This window comes from Nelumbo nucifera, chromosome 6, assembly GCF_055504915.1.
Source record: "Nelumbo nucifera cultivar China Antique chromosome 6, China Antique-T2T, whole genome shotgun sequence".
In the NCBI taxonomy this organism is placed as follows: Eukaryota; Viridiplantae; Streptophyta; class Magnoliopsida; order Proteales; family Nelumbonaceae; genus Nelumbo; species Nelumbo nucifera.
Window position 1 is genome coordinate 8,196,898 of NC_142654.1, and position 23,073 is coordinate 8,219,970.

Consider the following 23,073-nt stretch of genomic DNA (forward strand, 5'->3'; position numbering starts at 1 on the left):
CTACATGAGAATAAAGCGAGAAAGATGTGAAAAACTCCATTTGAAGCTTCCCAAAATCAACCAAAAATGGGCTTTTCACATCTTTTCGACGCATTGACTTTTGGCGGCTAGATCTATTACGAACCAAACGAAAAAAGACTGTTGCACGGTCTGCCCGACTTGTAAACAGCCAAAAGATCGTGTGGGAAGACACGCCAGACGGGGCCCTAGTCAATTGAACTATTGACCTACCACTTGGACAGAAAAAATGATTTTATTCCTAGGTTAATTTTTTAAGTGATTTTTATACACTTAAAATATGGCATATAGAGTTAATGGCAAAAAAAAAAAACAAAAATGCATTAAATATAGGTGAGGCAAGGTTCAAAATACCGTAAGCTTCGAAATGGATATAAAACATGATTTGCTTTGAATACACATGGATATGGTGGAAAGATATGAATAGTATGAACACATTTGGATATATCAAGGAAGTTTTCATAAATCATATAAATACATTAGCAATACTAGATCTAAGGTTGAATTGACCATAAATATGGTATAAATACATGATAAATACATATTTTAATAGCTTGCATGAAAAATGTATTACAATTAACAATACTAGGAATTTTGGATTTATAAACCTCACACAACTTTATAAATAACTTTGGGCCTTGGCGCAACAGTTGGGTTGCTCCATTGTGACTTGGGTGATTTAGGGTTCAAATTTTAGAAACACTTTTTTATGTGCACGGGTAAGGTTGTATACATCTTTCCCTCCCCAGACCCCACATTGGCTGGAGCCTCGTTCATTGGGCTGCCCTTTTAATAGATTTTATTACTTCAACTGATAAATATGTTTTATTTACTTTTTGCGGATTAAATTATAGTTAATAACCTACAAAAATATGAAATTTTAGTTTAAAAGTATATAATGTCCATTATAATTTTTAAGATACATATAATATGTAATTCAGAATTTTCAATTAGTAGTCACTAAATACTAATATAATTATTTTTTTATCATTTTTGTTTATGTAAATTACCCATTTTTAAATATGACTTTAGACAAATTGTTATTTAGATAATTTGGTTTGCTAAATTCATTAAAGAAATCATTTAACACATAAAATAAATTATTTTTTCTAATTTTTGGGGAAAATCCATAAATCTACTAATAAAGCCTTAAACATCGCAAATCTAACAACAAATCGCTATATTTTTGCAATTGAGGCATTCAAATGCATTGATTTACTGAACATGAATGATCAAATAAAAAAAAAGGAGAAAATTCCTGATTAGTATCCTGTACTTTAGGGATTGTCTTAAGTCAGTCCCCAAACTTCAAAATGTACCATACTACTTGAACTTCCAGAAATTATCAAATTAGTCCCTGCCATTCACAGTCCATCAGTTATCTGTATCACATGATGACATGTGCCACTTACAACTTTTAAAAATGTCAAACTATTTTTCAAAAGAAGACACTGTTCATTATTTTCTACATTAAGACTGAACCAGTTGTTGCTACAAATTCCTACTCCGACTTCCCTATCTGGAAAGCAGGTGGCAACGACAACGTTGTTAACTCGCATGCGGCCTTTGAATTTCGCACAACGAGTTCCAATCCAGTCTCTTAAGTCCTGTGTAAAAAATCTTCTGGGTTAGCAACCATGGTTTTTAAAAACGAACTGGTGACCGAACCAGTCAGGGGTCTGTTACCGGTTTGAATGGTCCGATCGTTCGACCCGAACGGCCAGCCCGTTCTGACAAAAAAAATTTAAAAATTGGAAAAGGTCAAAACCATTCGAACCGTTCGAACGATTAACCGGCCAGTTCAGCAATTTGCTGACTAAAATCAACGGTTTTGGAGGAAAACAGAACCAATCAGATGACTAGTTCCTGGTTTTTCCAATCCAACCGTCCAATCCGGTCCGGTTTTGAAAACAATGTTAGCAACTGTGGATCAAAGTGAACAACAAAAACTCATTGTATTCTTCGATTGGGTGTGCTTGCGTAAAGATTACAAATTCAGGACTAATCACACCTTCTGGATCCCCATGAAAATCAAGAACGATTATAAATTGGTTATTGATTTCTTCAATTGGGTGTGCTTGCGTAATGATTAGTTTGGAAGTCTAACATGGGCAACCGCGACGTTACAATGGCGACACTTGAAGACAGGTAATTTTCTTATGAGGAACGACTCGGTTAGAGGTGTAAATAAGCACGATTTTGGACTGGCCCGGCATGGCATGGCACGATGGCCCATGGGCCGTGTTAGGCCCGGCACGATGGTCCGTGCCATGCTGGGCCTGGGGTTGAAGTCCATGGGCCGGCACGACATGATACGATCAAGCGGGCGATGTCGCCCGTGGCCCACGTGCCAGCACGATCTATATATATTTTATTTATATATATACATAATATTTATATAATATATATAATATAATATATTATATAAATTATAATTATATAATATATTAATAAAATAAACATTTTTTTTCAATTTTTTTATACTAATTTATTTAATTATCGCATATATAAATAATTATATACATCAAAATTCATATAAAATTAAAATTTCAAGTTTTTTTTTCAATTTTTTTAAATAAATAGGCAAAAATAGCTTTGGCCCGGTCCATGACCCAACTTGGGCCAAAGCTTGGCCCACGGGCCAGCCCAACCCGCAGCACGACATGAGCCCACACGGGCCTGGGCCGTGGGCCGTGCTGGGCCGATCCCCAAAATTTTCTCCAAAAAGGGCGTGATGGCATATGGGCCAGCATGGCACAGCTCGCACTTTGCAAGAGGCACCTGCGGCCGTGCCGAACGGCCCACTTTACACCTCTAAACTCGGCTATGGCTATGGTTTGGTATACTTTCTATCCAATTGGATTATCCAATTTCTCACCATCACCACCCAAAATATCATCTTTGATAGTAGTGTCAAGATTTAGAACATGCCCGCCACCACCCACGTCAAACGTCTCCATCCCTTCTCCAACCAGAAGGCTAAAACATCGGCATTTCTGGTAAACCTTTAGAAAAATGAAAAGAAATATCCAAGTTGATAATTAGCGGTGGAAGTGTGTATCCCAGAGATTAGGATTACAAGAGTGGTGCGCTCTTACTCTGTGACACGGCTCACATCAGTGGTCTTATTGCTGCCCACGTAACTATAAATAACAATTTTTTTAAGCTAGATCTGGGTTTTGCAATTCTGTTTTCGGTGAATATCCTCATCTGCGCGTTTTGCACTTCTTTTGAAGTCTGAAAATCTGACTTTTAGATGAAACGGCAACATAGTTTACTGGAATCAAGATGACGTCCATTGATGCGAATTTGACAGAGTATTGGACTTTTGTGGCTTTACCATCTTAACTGTTTAACTTTTTTTTTTTTTTGTGTGTGTGTGGGGTGGTGGGTGGGTGGGGATTCCTGATCACTGATCAGTCAAAAACTGTTTAATGGGTCCCTATCTGTTAATCTACGTTAGTAGATAAGTAAAATGACAGAAATGTCCATCAGGTATTATTTAATTTTCTTTATCTGCCACTTTCATGTAAATTAATTTCAACAAAACTCATTCGGTCTTTTTCCTAAAAAAAACATTTATTTGTACTATTTCTTTAACTAGAGGTTCTAGAACCCTTAACATAGCCGTAGATTATCAAGTTTCCATCGGAATCCAACTTCAGAAATCTAAGAACATCAATCTTCTTGGTTTTGCTAGTTTAGTTTTCTTGGGACTATCTCCAGCGAGCTTAGGAGACAATAATATTGAATGTAGGAGACGATGACAAGACCAAAAGCTGTAAAATATGTCAAGGACTGAAAAGGCTGAGAATCTGCCAACTTATAGACTTGGTATCACATTCTATCAATAGGATATATATGGGATACCATGGAGAGTGCATCACCACTTAGGCCGCATTTGGTTTGAGGGAATAGGGGTTTGAAATCAGAATCGGAATGGGCTAGCGCTATTCCTTTTCCAACTGTTTGGTTGGGCAGAATCAGAATTCCATTCTTATTTCTCTTGAAATGACAATCCCCCATTTGAGGGAATGGTCATTCCCTACTCCTCTCTTAGGAATAAAATCCTATTTCTGCTTATTCCAATTATCATTTCCATTCCTGTTTCAACCAAACAGATATGAGAATAGATCATTCCAATCCTGATTTCGAAAGATTTTCATTCCGATTTTGACTCCAATTCCAACTGCAAACCAAACAGACACTTACATGGACATTCCAAAAATGTTTTTCCACACCTCTCTCTCTCTCTCTCTCTCTCTCTTGTTTTTACACTTCAAAATTAACAGAAGAGGAGGGGACTTAACTCCATTTTTGACAATGACCATGCTCGTTGTGGAGGTGAGGTACCAATGCCCACTTCTTTCTTTGGTTTGCAGTCAGAATCGGAATCCAAATCCTTCAGAATTGGAATTAGAATGGTCTATTCCCATAGTCTGTTTAGTTCAGACAGGAATGGGAATGAGATTTTATTCCCAAGGGAGGGGCTAAGAATGGCCATTCCCTCAAATGGGGGAATGTCATTCCAGTAGGAACAAGAATGGGATTCCAATTCCGCCCAACCAAACAGTTGGAATTGGAATAGCCTTCCAATTCCGGTTCCGGACCCCTATGGCTGATAACAAAGACATCCGGGACTTAGAAGCAGAAGAAACACTCTTGCTTTGCGAACTATCCATTAGGGGTGTTCACATTAAATGTCAAACTGACCAAACCGGCCTGACCCAATCCGAGTTTGTCGGTTTTTTAAAACCACTGGTTGGTTTCGATTTGTGTGAGAAAATAAACCAGCAACTCAGTATGTTTAGGTAATTACTAATTAGTCCCTACTCGGTAGGCCTTAGTCCTTCCCTACTCCCTATTACAGTTAACTTAAATTAAAATTTAAGTTATTTATTACCTTTATTAGTTTATTTATTATGTTTTTGGGTTTAGCAACCATTGTTTTTTTTTAGTTTTGGAAAGAGGTGTTAAATAAATACTATAAATGACTATTGGATACTTACTTGGAGTTGGAGTCTTCAACCTTTGCATGTTGCCTGTTCGAGTCTTGGAGCCGAACCAACCAAGGGTGTTTACATTGGACTGTTTAAAACAATTGTTATATAAAGCGACTAAACCGATAAATCAACCCTTCATGTTTGAGTCAGTTTTGCTTCAGGTTCGGTTGGTTTCGGTTTAGTCAATAAGTAAACTAACTAGGCGGGTCGATTGAAGAAAATGACTCAAACCGACCCATGAACACCCCATTTATCGATTATAAATATAGAAGCAGGGTGGGATGAAGTATTCAATGTGGGAAGCTTATTCCTTGCAAAGAGAGAATTCCTTTCTAATGTCAGAAATGGAAGAGTACAAGAATTGAAATATACTATTGGGATTTTGTGACCGATAAACAATGGCAGAGCTAGGAGTTTTCTTTTGGGGGCCAAGTTAAACAAGAAAATGAGATAGAGAGTAGAACAAATAGGGTTTGGGGAAAATGGCTTGAGAAGGTTTCGGTTTATTACTATATACATATATATATGTATGTATGTATGTATGTATGTATGTATGTATGTATGTATGTATGTATGTATGTATGTTAAAGAGTGATCCTTTACTTTTTAGTTCAAGTTTGGTGGTGGGGTGGTGGGGTGGGGTGGGGGGGGGGAACGGACCCACTTACGATTCATCACAATTTTGTGTCACCCTGGCTTGGTCCGATGGTCCATGGGCCATGCTGCAGCCCGGCAAGATCGTATGGACCGATGGGTTGTGCCAGGCTTGGAGTTTCAAGTCGGCCCATGGCACGACCCATATATATAAATATAATATATTAATAAAATAAACAAAATTTTCAATTTTATTATACTTTTTATTTAATTATTGTATATATAAGCAGTTGTATACATCAAAATTCATATAAAATTAAAAATTTTAAGTTTGTTTTCAACTTTTTAAAATAAATAACTTTGGCCCAGTGCACGGCCTGGCTTGGCCTAATGCTCGGCCCACGAACCAACTCAGCCTGTTCGGCATGGGCCCGTACGGACTCAGGCCATGAATTATGCCGGGTCAACCCCTAAAATATCCCAAAAAAGAGAGACACGACCCGTAGACCAGCCCGACCCAACCCACACTTTACGCAAGCCGCATGCGGGCCGGGCCATACCCACCCAGCACGGCCCGTTTTATCCCTCTAATTGGGGGCGAAGGACGCCCACCAATATATTTGGCTCGATCCCTATTGATAAGGGCTTTTGTTGTCGGTGACCACGAAGACTTTTGGGAGAAAGGCAACAGATTAAATCAAAGAAAAATACAAACTACTAACCCTACCCCTCTAACCTGGACCCTTTCTTGATATTTTTCAGAAAAATTATCTTATTTTTGTTATTTTATAAAAACATTATCTTTTGTTGATGTTCAGGGCAAAAAGCTGCCCTTATCTGCTAGGAATCCTTATTTTTTAAACACTATAAAACAATATTGACCTATATTTTATGATTTTTTCTTATACTTAATTAATATAAAGATTCGTAGCAAAAAATAATAATGAACTATAAGTTATTATATTTTTTTCCGAACTCTTGTACCAAATTTATGTTCAATCCCATGCATTGCATGGGTTCAGTTGATGGGTAGCGTGGGTCCTTATTATTGGTCACAACGGACCGAAACACAGCCAACAGCTGCAGCTACTCCGGACTCCACACTTTTCCCATTAATCGGTTGGTTGAATTCCGACCATCGAGATCCTCGTGGGAAGGAGCCACCCATCTCTCAAGTACAAATATACATATACACTCTTAAGCACTCCCATCGACTCTCTCTCTCTCTCCAGCTCAAAATCATTCCTTTCATGGTTTGAAGTTTGAACCCCATCATCTCTTAATTAAGTCGTAAAGCTCTCTCTTGTCATCCTTTACTCCTGAGTTTAAACTTTGTGTAAGAAAGAAGGAAAGATGGTGAAGAACAATAACAAGAATATTGGCGTTCGTAGTTCAACTCCAGCGCGCTCATACTACAGCCTCTGTGGGGTTAGAGCTGTTCTCATAACTCGTAGGAATAGTCCCCAAGATCTAATCCTGCGTCGTCTCAGACGATACCTTCTCTACTGTAAGCTCAGATCTTTGATACCCCCAAATCTTCAGGTATATTATGTACAACCCATTAGAACTCTCTCTCTCTCTCTCTCTCTCTCTCTCTGTGTGTGTATGTGTTCTCTCTGAAAGTAGTCTGAAACTTCAACTTCATGCAACAGCTAAGGACTGAAGGTGGGCTTGGAGGAGCAAATGGAGTTGAGGTGGAGCATCACGAAACCCAGTTGGGCGATTCATCTGATGAGGAAAATTGCAGTATAGAAATGGGTTTAGACGACTCTGGCAAATCTCATGGAAACAATCAGAAAGAAAATCATAATAAGAAGGGTACTGAGGAAGATGATGATCAGGAGTTACAACCTTTTGTTCCTTCTATCAAATTCACAAGGTTTGACAGTTCCCTTCTTATCAGTACTGTAGTGCTCAAAGACATCGCTTTGACCTCGGTCCTCTTCCACATTCTAGAAGAAGAGAAGCTCGCTATTGTGTCTGAGAATCAGTACAGAACAGAAACCAAAGTTTCTCATACCGTTCTGGTGAGTGACTCCTCTCCCCCATGTCACATTAGTGAATCAGTCTGTATCAACCTTTTTATAAATTTGTTTCGTTAACTTCTGTCATGGGTGCAAATTATGATCAGGTGAGAGTGAAGCCGGATTACGACGTAGATGAATTGGAGAAGAAGCTTTGCAGGTGGGCAGGGAAGCCCATTTAACAAGCCTGTGCGTGTAGAGTTCCGATGGATATGCCATCACATCCTCTTTAACTGAAAGTTGGCCGTGGATGGATTCGTTCTGCTTAATTACTCACTAATTCGTCATTTGTTATCTTGTTCAGTTTATTGACTCATCAGTCATCTAAAAGTCTAGAATTAATTTATACCTCTAGCTAGTTGATTTAGATAGAAAATAACCTTGACAATACTTCCCCTTTTATCTCTCTCAGAATTTGAGAACCCGTTTATACATAGGAGTATAAGAAGGATTCATAGGGTGTTGTGGTGGCAAGTATATCTGTTTGAGGGTGAAATCCTTCTCGATTGTAAGGTTTGAACTTTGATATGATATGACACTTTTATTTAATTTAAGCATCAAACCAACCTTTTTCTCCTTAGTGTTTTAAGTCTTACCTAGAGATAATGTCATTCTTTTGCCTAGTAATTGGCTAGCAGAAATTGTAACCATAATCATGAATGTAATCAACCAATATAATTCCTTTCCCCTGACCATCTACCCGCCATCTTCTCCTGCTTTATTTCACTGGATTTCGATTTCAACGACTCAGAAACTCAGACACAGACCATTCAATTCAAGCTATATCAATCGAATCGTCATTCTCTCGTCCAAGATTGAAATTATTGAAGGAATCTCAAACCCCATTACCACACATACGAACGCCATGAATTTGTTGTTCAAAGTAGCTCGTTAATGGAAGTTTAATTAATGTTCAGAAAGATTATTGGGGGTAGAGGTGTAAATCGGGTGGTACCGCCTACAACTCATTACAATTTTGTGCCAATCTGGCTTGGCCCGATGGTCCATGGGCCATGCTGCAGCCCGGCATGATCGTGTGGTTCGATGGGCTGTGCCGGGCTTGGGGTTTCAAGTCGGCCCATGGCACAACCCATATATATAAATATAATATTTATATATAATATATAATATATTAATAAAATAAACAATTTTTTCAATGTTATTATACTATTTTATTTAATTATTGTATATATAAGCAGTTGTGTACATCAAAATTCATATAAAATTTTAAGTTTATTTATTTTCAACTTTTTAAAATAAATAACTTTGGCCCAGTGCACGGCCTGGCTTGGCCTAATGCTCGGCCCACGGACCAATCCAGCCTGTTCGGCACGGGCCCGTACGGTCTCAGGCCGTGAACTATGCCAAGTCAACCCCCAAAATATCCCAAAAAAGAGAGGCACGACCTGAAAACCAATCCGGCCCAATCCACACTTTATGCAAGCCACATGCAGACCGGGCCATACCGACCCAGCACAGCCCGTTTTACCCCTCTAATTGAGGGCAAAGGACGCCCACCAATATATTTGGGGACCCCTATTGATAAGGGCTTTTGTTGTTGGGGACCATGAAGACTTTTGGGAGAAAGGCAACAAACAACAAAAATCGCATTAAATTCCTGTTAATTTTGAAATGAACAAAAAGAGACAAACATGATTGAAGGGTCAATCATCAATGTAAGTGGTGGGCCGGAGGATCCACCCGATGCGCTCTCGATACCATGCAGGAACATGTAGATGTAGTAGAATGTTTGACACGGTGACACGAGGTGGTCCAGGTTCAGTCCATCCATGCCATGTGTCTCTTAGCTTTTTTCTTTGGGAAAATTCTTTAAAAAGATACAAATGTCCTTCAAGTGTCATCTAATTTTCTTTTTCAATTATTTAAATATTAACAAAAAAATTAATAGTCCCAAATCCTTGCCTCTTCCATTCAAGAAAGTTAGGGTCACCAAAATACCCACTCAAATGTAATCCCAACTTTCTTGAATGGAAAAATGCAAGGATTTGGGGCTGTTAATTTTGTCAACGTTTAGATGGTTGATAAAGAAAATTGACACTCGAAAGACATTTGTCTCCTTTTCAAATGTCACTTGAAGACAGATTAACTGCTGATTAATGACAGGTAAGGCTACAACGTGGGCCGGGTTGGCCCGAACCTAACCCGAAAAAGTTGGGTTGGGTTAGGTCGGGTTGATGTTCAGGTTAGGGTTAGGGTTCAAATTCATGAACCCGATTTTACTTCAGGTTGGGTTAGGGTTGACCCCTTAGCCAACCCGAACCGACTCTATAGTACATGTCATATATAAATATTTGTTATATGTAATATATAACATACATTGATTTGTTTAGATGCATGATATCAGTATCTATAGTCATTTCTGACACTTGTTTTTCTGAATTTTGTACCAAAAGAATAAAAAAAAAAAGTCAACAAATACTAATGAAACACAGGATTAATATATGTAGTGAGAGTTGAGTTAAAATCTAAAATCGAGAAATTCTATGAAGTTTTAAGGGATGGGAAGAAAGTTGGGTTGGGCCCAACCCGAACCCGACCCATTCGGGTTGGGGTTAGGGTTGAAGGAATTTAGTTAGGGTTAAGGTTGGATTGGTCGGGTTGGGTTGGGTTAGGGTTAGGGTTAGGGTTGGGGTTTAGAACTTAGGGTTGGGCTAGGGTTGGCCTCAACCCGACCTAACCCGGCACGACTTACAGCCCTAATGACAGGTACTGGATTGTCACGTTTTGAAAGTTCGGATACTGAATTGTCACATTTTAAAGTTTGAGAACCAAAATTACACTAAACACAAAATAAAAAATACTAATCGAGAATTTTCCCTCTTTCTTTTTTTTTCTTTTTTTTTTAGTAATAAAAGTTTTATAGAAAGAGAGAAAAAGCAACGAATAGTCATGGGAGATATATACAAAACCTGATAGTCCAGTAAATCATCAATGCAGTATTAACTACTCAAAAGGGAAGATTGTTGGTCTAACAGAAAGAAAAGCTTTCCCCACGAGCTGTTGGAGCTGCTTTCATGAACGATCAAGTTAGTTTTCCTTGATATTGAGGTTAACTTGAAACTGCAGAGTGCAGAATGAGTTCAAAGGCAGTCTTCTTTCCTCCCTCAGCCAAAAGAAATAGACGGCCGGTGGAATTTGTTTGCTTCTGCCTCTTTGGAGGAGATGAGCAGCCTTGCTTGCATGTGTCTCTTAGTTTGGATATACCTTTACAATTCACCGGACATATCATGTTTATATTTTGAACTTTTAATATATGAATTAATAAGAGAATAAGAGAAAAATAATAATTTAAATTATATTTTCTATTATCAATTTCTAACATTAAAGAGGGGCTAAATTCAAAATTGAGGTGTTTCAATTAAGGAAAAATCCATTGCCACTTTTTCATAGTAGTATAGATACTGATATAGGCTGAATGGCTCACTTTAGGTGTCATCATTTTATTGTATCATTATTTGTCAACACTTTACATAATTAATCAGTTAACAAATACAATCTGATAAATGGGAGTGCAAATGAAAAAAAAATGCAAATTCTCGTTTAATTTTCACATTATGGTTTATTTGCACAAGTGTTTGAACATAATGCTGTGTTTGGTTGCAGTGAAACTTTATTTGCACTAGTATAAATGCATGGGGAGTGCAAATGAAAAAATGCAAATTCTCATTTAATTTTGTTTTAAGTCTTAATTTATTCTGCTTCAATTCTTAATTTCCTTCATATGTACTGCAATCAAACAAAATAAGCTAAATTTTGAAATAAAAATAGGTCTGAATTTACACTCGAATCATTTGCACTGTCATAGTTTTGCATCAGTGCAAACTTATTTGCATTGCAATCAAATACAGCATAAGGCTCAGTTTGGGAAGAATATAAAAACAAATTTGTACAATAAAAACATCGCATATGAGATTTTGCACTGAACATATTTGTATTTTCACTCATTCCCAAAGGGAGTACAGTGCAAATACAAAGTTTAGGAATACTGAATACAGGGTTTTGCACCATACATATTTGTACTTGCACTCTTCCCAAACTGAGCCTAAGAGTGCAAATACAAGGTTTAGAAATACCATATACGAGAGGTTTTGCATCGAATATATTTGTATTTATACTCTTCTCAAACTAGGCCTAAAGAACTATCATGTTAACACATTCTTATCCTTTTCTCGAATGTTGGCAAGTAATTAATTAAACCCCTGAAATGTACAGGGTTAAATAGAAATTTGGTGAGGTTGGATTAACAAATATGGGTTTTGTTGTCATTTTGAATAGAGGTTAGGGTCCATATTTAGGGTTGGTCTTGAGTTTTTTTACTTTATTAGAGAGCCAAAAGGGTTTGATATATTTAAGAGGAAATAAGAGACTTAACGAAAGAGGGGAGACATTACATATGTTGTCTATGGAGAGAAATATAAATAGTATTGATCTTATTGGAGAGAGAGAGTGTGTGTGTGTGAGAGAGAGAAGAATGATCTTATTAGAGGTTAGGCTAAGATATTGAAAAAACTTGTAACCAATGAACCAGTATCATAAAAGTAGTAACCAATCAGGTGGAATTTATCAAAATTCAGAGGATTTTTTCAAAGATGAAAAATCTTTTCAACCCCCATATAGAGTTTCCTCAATTAAGAACTATAAAGAGAGTTTTCATTTTGAATTCTCATATTTTTAATAATTCAATTTAAAAATAAATAATTACATGGCTGAGAAATGAGAGGAGGTATTTGAGCATTGACATTCTCTTAACCTCTCATAAAAATTAAATTAAGGCATCAAATCATTTGATGTTAATACCTTATGTATGCTTACCCTTTTGTCTTTACATACATGTACAACATGTGTCGACATTAGTGTAAATGTGTATATCATAGTTGTCTTAAGTTACGAAAAAAAAGGTTTTTATAAGAAAAGGGCAACTTTAGATAATATTTTTGTAAAATAACTAAAATAAAGTAAATTTTTTTTGAAAAATATCAAGTATGGGCAATAATACTGTTTATCGTCTTCCTCTTCCTCTCCTTCTCTCTCTTCTCTCTCTTGCTCTTCTTCCTGAGACTGAAGCTCTGGTGTAACTATGACGTCTGTCGTAGTTATCTCACCGCGAGCTGGTCGATTGAATTCGACCCTGTCTTATAACCTCTTTTGCGAGGACGTCGATTAATCAAATACCCTTCTTCAGCTTTTTCTCTGACCCCAAATTCAGCAGCCGCTTTATCTTCCAAATAAGCAGAGATAGCGACAGCGCTCGCTGAGCTAATAATTTGGACGCCAAATCAAAGGCCATTGCGAAATCCGAGATGGGAAGCGATAGCTCCAGGCAACCGGGGTCTAGTCCGAACGAGAATCGACAAATGTTATCGAATGTGAATCTTCGAAACACGTCTTGTAAATCTGGCACGTTTCCTTCGCCAGCAGCCGATGATAAGAGCGGGACAAGCCGACGCTTGATCTCGGTGGTGACTATCTCGATGGCGAATGATCTTATCGAGACGCTACCCAGCTCCAGACTCGCTAGTTTCCGCTGAAACTTCCATGTATCTCCGTCAACGTTGAAGATGCCATGCCGATGATAAGAGCGGGACAAGCCGACGCTTGATCTCGGTGGTGACTATCTCGAAGGCGAATGATCTTATCGAGACGCTACCCAGCTCCAGACTCGCTAGTTTCCGCTGAAACTTCCATGTATTTCCGTCAACATTGAAGATGCCATGACCCAAGAGGTCACCCAGGGTCACGGAGAAAGGCTTCCCTTTTGGGTAATTTCAAACCTCATCTTCAGCATATACTCGACGTTATCCGGATTGGCTGTAATCGTGTTTCCGAACACATGGACATGGATGGTCCTGCTGGGAGACTTCTTGAGGTGATGGATATACCAGTCGCAGAGATTGTCGAATTCAATCGACCAGCTCCCGGTGAGATAACTACGACAGACGTCACAGTTACACCAGAGCTTCAATCTGAAGAGCAAGAGAGAGAAGAGAGAGAAAGAGAGGGCGAAGGAGAAGAAGAGGAAGACAATGAACAATGTCTTGCCCATTGTTGATATTTTTCAGAAAAATTATCTTATTTTTATTATTTTATAAAAATATTATCTTTTTTTGATGTTCAGGGCAAAAAGTTGGCATTATCTGTTAGAAATCCTTATTTTTTAAACACTATAAAACAATATTGACCTATATTTTATGATTTTTTCTTATACTTAATTAATATAAAGATTCGTAGCAAAAAATAATAATGAACTATGAGTTATTATACTTTTTTCAGAACTCTTGTACCAAATTTATGTTCAATCCCATGCAATGCATGGGTTCAGTTGATGGGTAGCGTGGGTCCTTATTATTGGTCACAACAGACCGAAACATAGCCAACAGCTGCAGCTCCTCCGGACTCCACGCTTTTCCCATTAATCGGTTAGTTGAATTCCGGCCATCGAGATCCTCGTGGGAGGGAGGTTTAAGTCTTTCACCCTTTATTTTTTTAGGTGTTGAGTGATTTTTTCTTTGTTTTTATCTCTGTTTCGATTTCTGTTTTGCCGGGGTCTGTAGGTTTTGGTTAGAGCATAAATACAGACACAAGCGATTCACGCCCATGGTGTCTTCTGCTATCTTTTTGTTTGTACTCTGGCAGTTGATTTGGCTTCTTTACACCACCTTCCTAGAAATCTGGGTGACTGGCATATGCCTAAATTCAAGCCTGTGAACTGTGAAGCCCTAGCGAAATACGGATTGGTGAGCTGTTGCTCTGCAGAGTCTACAATGTAATGGGGCCAACAGAGCCACACACAATATTGTTCTCACTTGTTACCCCAAACAAACAAACAAACACCGCCTCTTTTTCCTAATAATCCAGCAACTGAGATAACCATTCTGTCTCTCCAAATATGTAAAATTGTATCATACCTATACCTTCTCAGCATCATAGGTCCACTGTTTCTCTGTGGTGTTTTCCACTTTAAGACCTTCCATTTGGGAAGAGTGAGACAAATGTAGGGTTCATGAAAATAAAAATATATGGTGGGGTTTGGAACCAATGCCAATTTCTGAATGGTGTTTTCTCAGAAAATGATGCCATTTCTTGAGATGTGTTTTTTCAGAAAATGGAATTGCATAAGCATGATGTTTTCTTAGAAAATGTTGTCGCAAATTTTCTATTTAGTACCACTGCCATTACTGCTACATAAGCATTTTTCAATGCCATACCAGCATAATGTTATTAGCAACTAGAAACAGTGGAAACAAAAAAAAAAAACAGAAAAACACCAAAAAGGGCATTTTCTCATATCACACCTGTCCCTATTTTCAATGTGTGGTTTGAAAATTGCTTTTCAGAAAAACAGCTCTCCAAACAGCATTTTCCCCAAAAGACAGATTTCTAATATGATGCTGATATAGCAAGATTTTCCGAGGAAACGGCTATTATTTTTTTTTAAAACGAAGGAATATCATCATATTAGATGTTTCAAAACGAAGGAAGAGTAGACAATGAAGTCCAAAAGAAAATTTTGTGGGCTAACGTCATCAAACAAATGCATTGGAAACATCATAATTCTGCAACGGCCTGATATATCATGGCTTGTATGGCGAGATTTATCATAAACTATGATTATAAAGATCAACCATAAATTAATCTATTAGATATTACTAGAACAAAAGAAATCCACGTCAAAGGAAATAATGCCATGAAGCGAAGGTGAGAAATGATAAAACTAACGTGGGTGTGAAGATCGTGCATTGTTTAAACAGAAATTTGATGTTACATGCAACGATGAACGATCCTATGCCGCAGATTGCACGTCCTCTCCGATCATCAAAAGATTAGATGCCCTCCAAATTAAAACCGGACCGGACCGGACAGTCAGACTGGAAAAAATAGAAATCGGTCAGATGACTGGTTCCATTCTTCCCCAAAACCGGGATTTCTCAAAAAACTGTTGATTTTGATCAGCAAACCGCTGACTCAGGCGGTTAACTATTCGAACGGTTTCAACTATTTTTTATTTTTTAAAATTTTTTTGTCAGAACGGGCCGACCATTCAAGTCAAACGGTCAGACCGTCCGACCAAGTAACCGGACCCCTGACCATTTCGGTCTCCAGATCGGTTTTAAAAACCATGGCTCAAAGTATAAAATGTACAATATGCAAAAATTGCATATCACATGTTTCAAAGGATCCATACTCATGAATGCAAAGAATTCCAATTTACACATCAAAAAGCACTCCTCACACCAACCTCAGCAAATCCTATCATGCATTGGAAACATCTCCCAGGAATTAACAACATACAAGTACAGGAAATGTTCCCAATTTGCAGCTGGGATGTGCCGTGAAATAACAGATCCAGACTCGGATGCAAAATGTTCGAGCTGTCTAGCTTTGAACCTGAATAGGAAGGTATTAACTATTGAATATAGCCATATGCCCTAAATCACAATAATTAGCAAATCAGTGACCTTGAAAATGGTGCCTGCATTGACATGTTACTCTCACAAAATGTTATTTTTTTTCTTTTTTTTTTTATTATTTGGGACCATTGCAGTTGCTCCCACAGGCATTTTAAGGGTATCCTCTCATACTACACCTTTCTAGATTTCCAAGATATGGTCCGAGAAAATGTTTTTTCAGAAAAACTCGTGACCAAATATCAGGCATTGTCTGAAAAAACTAAATGTGGTAGTTTTCGTTAAAATTTCTAGGGGAAAAAAACTGCTTTCTTTTTTCCGCATGCCATAGGTCTATATGGCTAAAATTAATCACATGAACAGAAAGTGGTACATGCAGCAGTTGGGGCATTCTGAGCACCAACATAACTAGATAGAAAAATTCATGGATCAAGAATTTGAAGGGAACACTTTCTGAATGAATTCCAAGAAGCGCCGGGAATAGAATATAGGGTCCACAGCCGATATGGACAAGGAATCAAACTGGATGGATTTGTAAGCGTGCTCAATCTTCTTGCTCATGTTGTACTCCTGCAATATATCAATAATGCCCAGATAAAGAACAACATCATATACTTCACCAAAATCTGGTTTCCCTTCTGTTGGAATACGCTCTGCTCTAGCAGGCATGTTCACTCCAAGCTGAATCTGCAACCTGCTTACAAATGAAGAATCAGATTTCAAGATGTAAAAAGGAAGAGCTTTCCAGACACCATTGGTTATATTTGCTTTACAGATTACAGTGAATTACAGTGAACGTAGGTATCATTGACAGGGGTGTTACTTGAATCAATTTCAATATTGATAGTTTATACCTTGCTGTGCCTGGAAGTAGGAGATCCACTTCCTCATAGCCAGCAGCTGATGCTCTTAACCGGCTACCCCTAATGTGAGGGCCCACAACAACACTCCCATCATCAGTTCCACGTGGTATCAAAACAAGGCTCTGAGGGTAGTTGGAAATTTCATCTTCTTGAACATCTGGCATTGATATTATCACCAACATCAGTAGCACTAGAGTATGCATGTCTAAATGGATATTTATATCAAGTTTAATTACAATATTTAGGACCAGTAACCAAGGTTCTAAGTATCAATATGCCCGATACGCCGGTAGAGGCATATCCAGCAGTATTGGTACTTTTTTTTCCTTTTTTTCAAATCCGGTTCAGGGGGGCCGGTTTAAGGTTCGTCCACCCCTGAACCGGTCAAACCCGATACACCCTCTGTAGGGGCGTATCGGGAGCACATGTATCGACCGATACGGGCCAATACATGTCGATACTTTGAACCTTGCCAGTAACCAGATGAGGTCACACCCTTCAAGGAGAGACAATAAGAAAAGGCCCTGAGGCAAAACAGTAAGCACTTCACTGATTGCTCCCTTTTTCCCTCTTTCTTGTTTTGGTGGGGATGATAGAGATGAAAAGCATGAAGATACAAAATAGAAAGAAAATATATGGCTATGATGGGCTATAAAGCAAAGAATCAAGATCAGTGCTCTACGAGTCACAATCCTGTTACAACACATTGAGCCTCAATTTTCTATGTCAAAACATGTCCAAATGCCTCAATTTTTGTACTTTCAGAAAGCTTATTGAATTATATATCAAACAAGGTCAAGAGAATTTGCACATGACTTTAGCAAGTAATAGCTAATTTACAAATAGGATAGGTTGTTTTGGGATTTTTCTTTATTTATTTCAGATAAATGGATGAGATTGAATTCTTAGGTTTAAACTGGTGTTAGGGTTTCAGTTTCCTATAATTAGATATAACCTAAACACTGTAAACAGGTTTGAAAGGAAATTGTCTTACTTCTTTTAATTCCATTGATAAACTCTTGGGTCTGCTTGAACTAACACTGCTTATGAGGTCCGTTCTGTTCAGTGCCATATCCATTGTTTATGAGCACTTAAATCATTTCTTACGACTTCAACATATATACACATCTATCTATCTGCCTGTATACATACACAAACACACATTCTGAATCTGGCAGCAACAGGACTTTTGTGAAACTAACCTGGCAGATCCAGACCCCCTTTTTTATAAGGGACAATTTAGATTGGCCATTTGCAGAATTCCTTGTGCACAACAGCCTTCGTAACATGCTATGAGTTGTAATTATTTTCTAAAAGATGAAGCTGAGGGAAATGGCCTTTTGTTATGTGGCAGAGGACCATTGAGCTCAAACTTGCCACGGGTAAGAAATGGAAAACACAGAATAAAACCACTTTAGGTTGTGAATTCTGCTACCACATGTCAAAAATGTATAGACAGGAGACCAAACTCCAAACCCACTTAAAGCAGTAACCCCGGACCTACCATAGAGTTACAATGCTCCAAAGCTAAACTATCATTCTGGGCAAAACCGCAAAAGTGTATTCATGAAGTTTAGATGGAAAGTGGAATTTACTTTGAGCATTTTTAAAATTTCTATTTTCCCTTTGTTTTCTTTTCCTTTCCAAAATTTCCTCAAAATTAGATTGGCCCTAATCATTGAATAGCATCCAACATTTCAAATCCTACCATCACTCTCATTTTCAGCTTCCATATGGTTAAAGGAAACCATAAGTAATTTATTTTGCATTAATTACTAAGAACCACGGCTTGGATTGGATATGTACCTTCTTCTGCAACAATCCCCAATCCATCTGCTGACAAACTTCGTTGGTAAGATACAAGGGATAGCAAATGTTGGGGAGCTCGATAATGAACACCCAACAAAAGGCTGTAATCCATTATGTTTTGTGTTTCTAGAAATCTACTATCAATCTCTATCTGCCTGCATAAGAATAGAGTTATGAAAAAAGTACAACAACAACTGCAACAGTTTTTAAGGGAGAAAATGATTATAGATAGAAATTAATAACTATCAGTAACCACAAGCATATGAAGGGAATTTTATTCTACAGAGTACAATCTTTTCATATCCAAAATACATGTAGAGGGTGAGATAATGAAAATAGACATCCATATTCATGTGACAAGCAACATAATACTGTGTATAAATTATAAAACATTACTCACAGCAACAGAAATCATTATTTTCTTGTAATAACAAAAGTTAACCATTTTGATTAAAAAGTAAATTGGAATTGGGGTCATTGCCAGATATGAGCCAGTTTAAGCATGTGGTGACCCTAGTGATGGAGCAGACCAGGATATGGATCTTCAAACCCCAAGAACAGATGTAGGCATCAACAAATCATATTGCTAACATCAAATTCAAAAAGGTCTTGATAGAGATTATAAACTCAGAGTTCATCTATTCTGATAATCGGAAAGGATATACAATTTGCTAACAAGAGTCCTTGAATATGCCATTACTTGGATTTTTTTTTTTTTTTTTGATAGGTTACTTGGAGATATTCTTAATCAACTATATGCATAATTAAATGAAACTAGACAGTATTGTTTCAATACCAACCAAAATCATATTCAAAGTTCATGGTATTTTTACCTAAAGCAGAGGATTTTATTGGAGTTCAACAGTGGGAGCAAAAGATCCTGTTTTTTCTCACTTTTTGATCTCCATATAACCTTAGACATATTAAAGTACTCGGATGCTTCACTCAAATGCTTTTCACATCAGTTGGATGGTTGAGATTGGAGAAATTTTTAATCAACCATAAGCATAATTAAATCTTTCCAGGCATATTAAAGGACTATTCCTCAACTTTGACTATGATTTTGACTGCTATTGAACCAATACTGTCTAATTTCATTTAAAACAAGTTTAAAATCTGGAGCATGTTTGTAAGCACTGTCTAATTTCATTCATAAAAAGGGCATTCCATCAAGTATCTGATGGGTTCAAGACCTCAGAAATAGAACACAATTAGAATGAATTGTAAGTAAACCACTAATAGGTTGTACCTTTTACCAGTGAGTTTTATTTTTAGGGTTACCTTTTTTCATGTTAACTAGGAGTGGCTTTTCCTTTATTGGCAAGCATCATCTAGGATTATGAGATAGGTCTGTCTACAAAATATTGGGGGAACTGATTGATGCAATAAAGAACTATTTTGATCTGTTTAGTAATTCTTCCCACAATGATTTCTCTAGCTAGAAATGTAGTTAATGAAATAAAGGCAGTTGAGAAACTTGAGATCATGGGGATAGCCATTTTAGAGGCAATCAAAGCCAAAATGACAGATGATATTGCAGCTATTATATTGAGAATGATCATGATTGAGGCTTCTCTTTTGATACGCTCAGATGCCCAATGGTAACATCTCCACAAGCCAATAGTATACTTGTGCTTGAAGAAATTCGAATTGCCTAATTAAGTGAACCACATGCCCAAAGTTAGAAAAACTGAAGGACTAAATATCTAAGAATACCAACTTAAATATGAATACGCTATATGATAAATTTTATTTAGTGAAACAATTGCAGCAGAACTTAGTTATCAATTCCCAAGGCGCAAGAAATTATAGCTGCATGCTGACTGGGGAATGCATAAACAAATAAAATCAAAACCCAATAAAGAGATCAAAACAAACAAAAAGAAACAAATTTACAAAACTTATGACACAAACATAAGGTTCACTGAGTGTGAGTGGTCAGCTTCTTTGAAGGATGATTTCCGGTAAAAATGCATCAGGGTCCACCATTATAAAAGAAATGATTGACATAAAACCATATTTCAGATGTTTCACAATTAGACCAATAATTCATGGACATCCAGAAGTGTGTAAAAATAGAAAAAATCAAATCAAATAAAGTATCCTTACTGTAACAGAGACTCTCGCCAGGAGGGTTCCAAATAAAAACAAAAGTTTAAGTCCAGATCTTTGAGTGTTGTATTCTCATCAATTTCAATATTCTCTGAAGACCGCCCCAAGGAGGAACCTTTCAAATCAAATCTTCGATGAATCCTTAACTCTGTGCAGAACATGTTGCCCATTACTACAAAGCGAAACTGCAAAAGCAGAATTGGTTCACAAAGATTACCTTCTTATATATCAAGGTGCATATTCCTAAAAGTAGGATTTAATAGAAGCATATCTCAATGTTTTTAAAACCAACCCGGAAATGAAAATTTCTGTCTGGTGGTGGGTCAGCAGTTCAACCATCCAGGTCAAAAGGTCAACCCATGACATGATAAATTAATTAAACATAAAGATAAAAAAATACAGAAAAAACAGAAAATGTAGAAAATTACAGTAAATTTACAAAAAAAAAGTCATGTCTCTAATTTCTTATATTCATCATATTAAATAAAAATAAGTGTGATAAATGATAATTATTGTTATTATTATGGAAATGGCTAAAAATAAACAAAAGATAAAAAGATAATAAATGTCTAACCCATGACCCACTGATTGGATCAAACAGTTCAGTGGTTTAACCAGCTGTGTCAGTAGACCATTGACTGAATCAACATTTTTTTTGCAAGTGAGCAGTTCAGGGGTAAAATGGAACCAGAAATATGGCCAGCTAACAGGTTAACCAGTCTGACCAGCCAATTCAACCATGGTTTGAAAGCACTGACATATCTATGTATAAGAAGAGGGAAATTGAATAATCATGTCCAAATTTTCATTACAAAATAGACATCAGATATGAAGAGCTAAAAATGTGTTTAATGGTATCCACTATAGCACTACCTTTTGTCCACTTGATGGTTTAATCCTGTGAAGGCCAAAAAATTTAGTTATGAGTGTATTCTCATATGTGCGCACATGATGATGATAATCTGGAAGCATCCTCAGGAGAACCTATAAGGGAGGGGGCACAGAGAGAGAGAGAGAGAGAGTAGTTAGCATGACTTCAAAGATGGTGTATAAATGTACAGTGCATAAAATCTTCCATGTTCAGATGATTACAGTCAGAAACAAGCATGCTTAATTGAAGATGAGATACTAGGGTAAATAAAAAAAAAAAAAAGCAAAAAAATTACTGTAAAAATACTTCATAGGCATGACAGGAAAGATGAAATTATACAAGCAAGAGGTATATAAATCCTCAATTTTACGTTTGTACTTGAACCTGAATCAGAACAATTGTATCAGAAGTCGGTATTTGAAGACTAGTTAATACCTTTTTTGTGTATTATGTTGGTTCGGCTGATATTTTGTTATCCTCTTGTCTGGGTTGGGTATTAAGTCTTTAGTTAATGGGCCTTAGTTACTGGGCCTATTTTTATTTAGTGTCTTATTTGACTGGGTGTCCCATCACTAATCAGGGGCATTCTGGTCCTTTTATGTAACTTTATGTACTGTTATTATATAAGTGAACAGGGCCGGCTGATGAACTGTGCCCATTCGAACATTTCTTCCTTTCTCCTCTTCTCTTCCTCTTCTTCTTCTCTGCTCACTTGACAGGTTCAGTTCGGCAAACATGATATCAGAGCACTAAAACTCGCCTGGTTACAGCAGCTGCCTCGCACCTCTCTCTCTCTCTCACCTTTCTCTCTATCTTGGTACTGCAAAGAAACCCTAGTTCTGGTTGTAGAACCCAGCAGAACCTATATCTAGGGTTTCTCTTGGTTGTAGGGCCCAAGGGGAGTTAGTCCCAGTAGCTGATGCCCTAAGAGACACACACAGCAAGTTGTAGCCATTCGGCTAAGTGAGATCTGTGTAGAACAGATCTGGAAGAGAGGACTGATCTCAGCAGTCCTAGAACAGTTCATGGGTGAGGGTTCAGCCTGCGATAGCAGTGGTTAGCGCGTGGTAGAAGCCACAACAGCAAGGTCCAGGCTGCGGCAACAGTGGCTAAACACAGCAGAAGGGTTTCAGTTCGGTGCTTCAGCAGTTTGGTGGCAGCTTGCAACAGCAGTAGTTAGAGCAGTACAGCAGAGTGGAACTTGGTATTTCAGCCTTGATACGGACCCTCCAGTCTGAGTTTACAGTGCTGCAAGCTCCGTAAGTCTGTGGTTTCATATAACTTGTGTGACAGTTTTTGGTACTCTTGCAAGTCGGAGAAGATGTCTTCCATATCTGGGGAAGTGTCTTCTAG

The 23,073-nt window shown here is 37.6% G+C and overlaps 2 protein-coding genes across 3 annotated transcripts in view; one reads left to right on the forward strand and one right to left on the reverse strand.

Moving 5' to 3' along the window:
- The first annotated feature begins 6,824 nt into the window (after positions 1 to 6,824).
- Positions 6,825 to 8,219, forward strand: LOC104604568 (uncharacterized). The gene is made up of 3 exons (XM_010268968.3): positions 6,825 to 7,157; positions 7,268 to 7,642; positions 7,747 to 8,219. Exons 1-3 carry the CDS (start codon positions 6,969 to 6,971, stop codon positions 7,819 to 7,821), a joined length of 639 nt encoding a protein of 212 aa, XP_010267270.1. The 5' UTR covers positions 6,825 to 6,968; the 3' UTR covers positions 7,822 to 8,219.
- Positions 8,220 to 16,352: 8,133 nt separating this feature from the next.
- LOC104604569 (phosphatidylinositol 4-phosphate 5-kinase 9-like) overlaps positions 16,353 to 23,073 on the reverse strand; it is a 45,711-nt gene continuing 38,990 nt past the window's right edge. For both annotated transcript variants that reach the window (XM_010268969.3, XM_010268970.2), the window contains exons 5-9: positions 21,723 to 21,833; positions 20,847 to 21,034; positions 18,735 to 18,892; positions 16,920 to 17,085; positions 16,353 to 16,759 (exon numbers count right to left, since the gene is read on the reverse strand). In XM_010268969.3, the coding sequence (XP_010267271.1) occupies positions 16,495 to 16,759; positions 16,920 to 17,085; positions 18,735 to 18,892; positions 20,847 to 21,034; positions 21,723 to 21,833 (888 nt within the window). In that variant the 3' untranslated portion in view covers positions 16,353 to 16,494. The remainder of the gene's footprint in view (positions 16,760 to 16,919; positions 17,086 to 18,734; positions 18,893 to 20,846; positions 21,035 to 21,722; positions 21,834 to 23,073) is intronic.